This window comes from Electrophorus electricus, chromosome 19 (assembly GCF_013358815.1).
Source record: "Electrophorus electricus isolate fEleEle1 chromosome 19, fEleEle1.pri, whole genome shotgun sequence".
Classification (NCBI taxonomy): domain Eukaryota; kingdom Metazoa; phylum Chordata; class Actinopteri; order Gymnotiformes; family Gymnotidae; genus Electrophorus; species Electrophorus electricus.
The window spans coordinates 1,116,925-1,123,831 of NC_049553.1; the positions used below are offsets into that span (position 1 = coordinate 1,116,925).

General features: G+C 37.4%; 1 protein-coding gene across 3 annotated transcripts in view; it reads left to right on the forward strand.

Moving 5' to 3' along the window:
• Nucleotides 1-6,357, forward strand: part of atp6v1h (ATPase H+ transporting V1 subunit H) — a 29,069-nt gene extending 22,712 nt beyond the window's left edge. For all 3 annotated transcript variants that reach the window (XM_027029063.2, XM_027029065.2, XM_027029064.2), the window contains 2 exons: nt 1,119-1,232; nt 5,788-6,357. In XM_027029063.2, coding sequence (XP_026884864.1) covers nt 1,119-1,232; nt 5,788-5,854 — 181 coding nt within the window. In that variant the 3' untranslated portion in view covers nt 5,855-6,357. The remainder of the gene's footprint in view (nt 1-1,118; nt 1,233-5,787) is intronic.
• The last annotated feature ends 550 nt before the right edge of the window (nt 6,358-6,907 follow it).

The window sequence follows — 6,907 nt, forward strand, 5'->3', positions numbered from 1 at the left end:
TTACCAGAAATTCTTGTATTTGTTTCCAGTCCTGCTCCAAGTAGTGATACAGGGTGTTTTCAAATGAAACTGTGCAAAGACAAAGCAATCTCTCTGTAATTAAGTAATCTTCTTGTCCTACAGGGTGAAAGCAGAGGCTAACTCCTAACTGTTAATCCTTCCCATGTTTTTAACAGTGGATAACAACACGGAGTGTACAACCTCACTCTGCTCTTTAAAACGCCACATCATCACAGGAAACTAAGTGCTCTCCATAGGGAATCATTGGTGTGAATCACCCATGGAACTAACCCTGTAATTGGTCCAATCCAGAGCAATCTAACCTCTGCGGCTCTCCAGTGCCTGATATGAGGAATTATTGTCTCTACTCTATCATTGAAAACTTGAACACAGGACGTGTAAATAGAGTTCACTTATGCCGTATGAAATTGATCTGATTTCTTTTTTTATGCTTTTGTATTATTTTCAATAGGCTTGAAAAATTATATGCATCACCATCCAGTGTTTAAAATTGCTGATAGTCAGCACTGCTACACTGTTTATGCTGCACAAGGTGGGCATTGTTTAAAATGCTCTCATCTTGAATTATTTAATTGCCAGTGTCCTTTAGCAGTATATAAGTGTAGTCTTATAGACATTTCAATTAAATATAATACATTAAAACATGAATGTGCCAGCTCTATAAATTTGAAAGATTTGAATATTCATTTTTACTGAGACGATGAAGACATGCTCCACAGCAGCAGTTGCCATCATTCCCTGCTCTGACAGAGCCACTGAAACTGGCTTCCCAGAAATATGATCACACTATAAGTACAGCTTTGCTACTTCTTTTTATTGATGGGCTTTGCCAGAGAGCTGTTGCATCTCCCCCATTATTTCCAGACCTCATTTTCAAAGGCACTGGGAATCAGAGCACTCAGTCATCTCACACACCACATTAATCCCAAACAATTATTTTGTCTCCTATTTGCTCCATCACTTTTCCTCGATGCTGCATTCTCACTCTTCCCATTTACTTTTTTTTTGTTCTCCTCTTATCTCTTTTTTGGTTTGTTTTTTCCTACCTTATTTTTGTCTGTGTCCTGTGTCTCTTTTGTCTCCCATTCACCTCTCAGGGTGATTGAACAGCTGGGTGGAAAACAGCTGGTGATGAACCACATGCATCACGAGGATCAGCTGGTGCGCTACAATGCCCTGCTGGCAGTTCAGAAGCTCATGGTGCATAACTGGTAGGTGCTTTGTGATATAACTTTACTCGAAAGCTTAGGTGCTTAGTTACTGATAACGTCTGCCAAATGAAAATTGAAAATATCCTGTTTAAAAAAGGAACACAAACAGGGTCATGTACATTTCATCCTGTGTGATGGGTCTCTACTCTTGTTGTGATGAGGGCTGCAGAAGACACCAGCTCTTTTTCTGACCCTAAATTAGTCCATTACAAGCTTGAATGACTGACTGAGAGTCTGTTTTAGGGTCTTTTTGAAATTAGATAAAACCAGAATAAGAATTCCCAAAGCATTAGCGTTGGACATTTGTTCGCAATGTAACAGATGTGGCAGTCCCTACTGGGCAGACTCATAAGAGTCTCAAAACAACTCATCTCTGCTTTAATTTAACAAGTATTATTATTCTTCAAATATGCCATATGAGTGCTACGGACAGATTTCTGTCAAGGGAAAATGTTCTTTATCAAATCCGAGTAAGTGATTTTATTGTCTTCAACCACAGTACAGAAGCACCTCAGAATATTAGCACAGCTAGAGTGGTTCTTAAAAATTTGTATTAATGCCATTTTCTAATTGTCTGGGCTCATTGTAATCTTTATACGAATAACCCTCACCTTAAATTCTTCTATGGAATCCTTTAAACAAATGTAAGACCAAATATTCATCTGTGTCCACTGTATTTAAGTATTACACTAGCATCAAATTCCATTGCTGGTGCAATTGCATTAAAGTGATTTAAGGTTAAGGTCATATTTTCCCTGCAGACATGACATGGTGGTATAACCTCCTCTGAATCCAGTAAAACTCGCATGTGTCTGTAATAAACATCTGTTTACAGTTTATAGAGCAGGTTCAGAAATTAAAAGTCAAAGGCGCCAGGATATTGTTTTAACCTGATTAGTGCAAGACAACAACCATGGATAGTAGGAATCAGTTGCATGATACAAAACCATGGTGGGACTGTACCATGGTGGTAAAATGGTGGTACTGTTTGTACCTGCTCTTTTATACCTCTGAATATGGTCTCATATGAATTGTTTGTTCAGTCCTGTAACTGGCTCTCTCAGTTGCTGACAGGCTGCCACTTCTAGAGGATTTTGCTTCTAAGGTTTTAAAGGTTTGTGCTTTAGTTGTTTTTTTTTAAATAAAAAAAAAAGTGGTAGCTCAGTGGTTTAGCTACTGAACTAGTAATCAGAAGATTGCCAGTTCAAGCCGCACCACCTCCAAATCACCACTGTTGGGCCCCTGAGTAAGGCCCTTTAACCCTCAATTGCTCAAGTTGTATTTAGTCATAATTGTAAGTCAGCTAAATGCCATAAATGTAATACAGTAATGAAGACTACTACTGTACTATTCTATTGCCCCTTTGCAACTGCTGCCCCTGTGAGGGTTTTACTTTCCATTAGTCATCCTTTATTTATCGCAGAGCAGTTATTAATTTCTTACACAGTATTTAACCTTGTTTAGCTATATATCACCAGATCTGTTTATGCAATGTCTTAAAAACATTGTCACCGAAGTTCTGAATCACTATTGTTAGTTGATGACCAATAAACAAGTTTTTTTCACCAGTGACAATATCCTTTTAATTGGCATACAAATTAAACAGCAAAGCTAAGTTGCTATGTTGGCCTGTTAGCAGCTTGAGCCAATGTCATAAGTTCAGCCTACTATACAGATGGTTTGTTCAATACCATGAAAAGGGTGCAAGGAAACTGTGTTGCCTGATGCACAAAGTGGATATTTTTCAGCATTAATTGTATCTAAATTTTGAAGTTGGTTGTAATTCAGGTAAGTTTAAATATTTAAGACATTAAAAAAGAACAATGAAAAAGGAGGTAATTATTTTTGACAGATAGTTGAAGCAGTTTTAATGCTTATTGTCAAGTCTTTCAATAGCCCTTTTAAATCTAGGAATGAAGTAAAAGAACTAACTGTTAAAATATGGAGCTGGAGGGGCCAGGTTTTGAATAGACCCAGGTTTTGAAGCACCACACTCTTAACGGTAGCTTAAGGCAGCCTCGCATCTCTACTTTTAATTAAGGCTACATTAGAGAATATTACTGTTGAGCGAAAGAGAGAGGGAGGCAATAGAAGGAGACAGGATTAATGCGTTACTGACTGTACACAGCTGGCAGCTCCTATGACAAGAGTGGTCTTGTGTTTTTGGGAAATCACTGTATGCTCTGGAAATGGGGCTTTATGCTCGTTGCTCAGACAAGGTGAGACTGTATATAAGGTCTGGTCCTTTCTGTATTGTGAGGGTGTTCTTCTTACATACTTTTATTGATGACCATGTCTTTGCCTTATTAGCATTAAAGGCAGTTAATTGCTTTAAACCACTATATTGGTTTATTATTAGGACTCGATGAGTTGTATTCCCATTTTCCCAATGTTCAGTTAGGTTGGCACAAAGGGCAGGGTTGTGTTTGCTTCAATTTCACCACCTACAGTTGTAACAGCAGAGTATACAGTTATGAGACACCACTCTTACTCCATTAGACTAAAGGTTATAGCCACGGTATATAAAAAGGCACAACTCCTACATCTGTTTGACTGCACCTGCAGACCTATGTGCTGACTGCTGCTATTTTGTCCAGTTAGCTGTTCTTTCCTCTATACAATCTTATTTACACCTTTGGATTCCATGAACGTGACAGTTTAAACCAGTTTAGTATTGAAGATGGTCTTGACTATTAATATGTCATATTGTTAGGCAAAAATATAATTAAATACATTATTTTACTTATACAAATTCTAGTTCCCAGTCATCTTAAAATGAGCTGGCATAATTGGACGTCTTGGGAGTTATTACTGGTATTGTCAGTAATCAGACATCTTGAATCTGTGTAATAGATGAGGTGTCACTACTGACACTCTGAGAGATTAAACCTACATGCCTTTTACATATACCAGGTGTGTCTGTTAATGATTTGCTGTTTGGTACCCAGCAGCTGTTTGATAGATGATTTCTTGACCAGTTTAAACTAAAATAAATTTTTGTTTCTGCTTTTTAAACCACATTTTAATGGATGTTTTAGGCAGGTTGTCCATGGAAACAGAAAGGGACTAATGGAACAGTGGCTCATGCACACAGTGGGAGATATAATGAATCATGTTTGAAACTAAAACTTCTGACCACACAAAACTTGATTTTAAAGCAGACAATGGTGCACAACAGTTGTAGAAGTAATGGGGGAAATTGGTTATATAAAGTTCATTGCTATTCTGTTACTTAAAACTGATATAACGAAAATAAATGTGAATGTAATCAAGAAGGTGTTTGAAGGTCTGTACAGATGCCTGTTGGTGATGTCTACCTGTCTTATGTTTCCTAAGGCTTTTAACACACATCTGCAACATGAGAGTGCCACAGAGGTGCAGATCTTTTTTTCTTTCCTTTTTGAACCCCTCTCTTGAACTTGTTATTCATTACCCTTTATAACAGTCAATAGATGAGCATTGTTGCTAGCTGTTGCTATGGATTCGAAGCTACACCAGATGGTGGGTACTGAAGCTGTTGAGGTGCACCTTTTATATATAGCACATCCTGTTCTCACGGAGCGTCCTGTGTTCCATTGGTAAATCTGACATGTGTCTAGTGAAAACTTGTTAAATGAATGTTAACATAAGATGAGTTAGACTACTTATAGGGATTTTAATTTAAACTGCACTACTTTCACACATCTCGATATTTGCCCGTCGTAGTCCAGCAGAGCTGTATTTGGAGCTCCAGCAAAACAGTTAATGCAGCTCTTTGGCTCTTGATGGGTGTGCAGGGTGTTTGTAGTACATCCTGCTGTTGAGAGGCTCTGGTGCTGGAGCCCCATGACTGTCGTTCTCTCTGGGTTTCATTATGGAAGAGCATCAGTGTTCCCTTATCCGTTTGATAAGCAGTTTGTTTCTGAGTGTCATTTTATAGGCTCAAAAGAATTGAATAGAATATAGAGGCAAAAAGTATGATTTTAATACATTTTAATGATAATGCTCTAGTGTAATTTAGCTTATTTAAGACAATTAACTAATGGAGACAATCATTTTATTTTATTAACTGATAAAATGTGAGCAAAATCATAAGTGCAGTCATTTTCCTCTTTATTGCTTTGTTGTGCTTCTCGGTCTGTTCACTAAACTTTTTTCACAAGTTAGGGCACAGGAAACATGTTTATTCATTTCCTTTGTGGAATAAAAACAAGAATTAAGAGTGACAGGTGTGTATTTTTAATTATCTTGTAATTCAGTCATTTGCTGACTCCCAAAACAAAGTCTCCCCTCGACATATCATTTGGAAAGGAGTGACGCACGGGATATTCACCATTTAGGATGTTGGGCTTTTAGGGCCCTTAATGCCTGTTAAATTACTAACCAGCATTGCTATCCTGTGACAGAATGTTTCCATTTGAATAGTAACCTGATTGCATCTTCATAAAGTAGCTAAATCAAAGGCCTGCTGTTCAATTGACTATGTACCTACAGAAGATCTAAACTCTGTCGTCCCCCCCCCCCCCTTTTTTGGGGGGGGGCTCTGGTTGCCTAACGATCGTATCTTGTTTTGCAGGGAGTACCTGGGGAAACAGCTCCAGTCCACAGAGCAGACCACTCCAGCTGTGGCTGCCCGAAGCTAAACTTGCCCTGTTCTCAAGGTTGTGGTTTTGCATTCATGGATCTTGTTGTCTGAATGTCCATTACTGCTACATAACAAATATGTGTCAGGAAGGGGAAAAAAAAGAAACTTTATGCCCCAAGTTGATCTACTGTGTTTGTGTCCTCCCTAAAATCCCTACACAACCGAACTGCTTCTTTTCAATTCTTAAAACCCCAGCCTGAAACTTAGCATGTCCGCTGCCCCAGGTATGGGCGCTGAAAAAAACAATGAACATGAAAAATGGATATTTTGGACAACTGAATGGACATTATTGACATTCGAAACCATTAGCTGGTCTGCCACAGTGCCACTTGTGGCTGTTGCATATAGGCGCTTTGCCTTCATTGTTTGAAATGTGTTTGTGTCTTCACGCTTATTATGTGAAATGGTTTGAGTAGTTTCAAAAGTAAATGATATTCAGTGTTATTTATGTCTTATCTGTAAAACAATGAATAAGCATTCCAATAAAAACTCTTAACTTCACACGCCTTCACAAGTGTTCAATTCTACATTTCGGCATTTTTTCAGTTATTAAATGCACATCCTCCAAAACAACATGCAAGAGTTCTTCACGAAATCTTTTTTTTTTTAATGTAATCCTAAATGTTTACTATAATTCATGGTCTCTTCCAAATATTAATTTATTATTGAAATTCTCTGAGTAGAAATATCTCACCTTTAGTTTCATATGAAAAATAGACCTGCCTACACAGCTTGGAGAATTCATTAGCAGTAAAAAAAAATTAATACTGATATGTACTTGACAAGCAAGTCCCAAGTAAGGGTGACATGGTGGCAATATGGCCATATCAGGTAAAACATTTCACAGTAAATCCCAGGAACAGCAACAGACTATGAAACACAAGACTTTAATAATAACACAGTACTTTTTGTTAATAATTAATAAAACAGCTTTAATAATAATAAAACAATGAAAATAAAATGATGACTTTAATATTAATAACACAGGTCTATAATAATAATAATGACTAATAACACAGGACATTAGTAATAATAAAACAGGTCTATGATA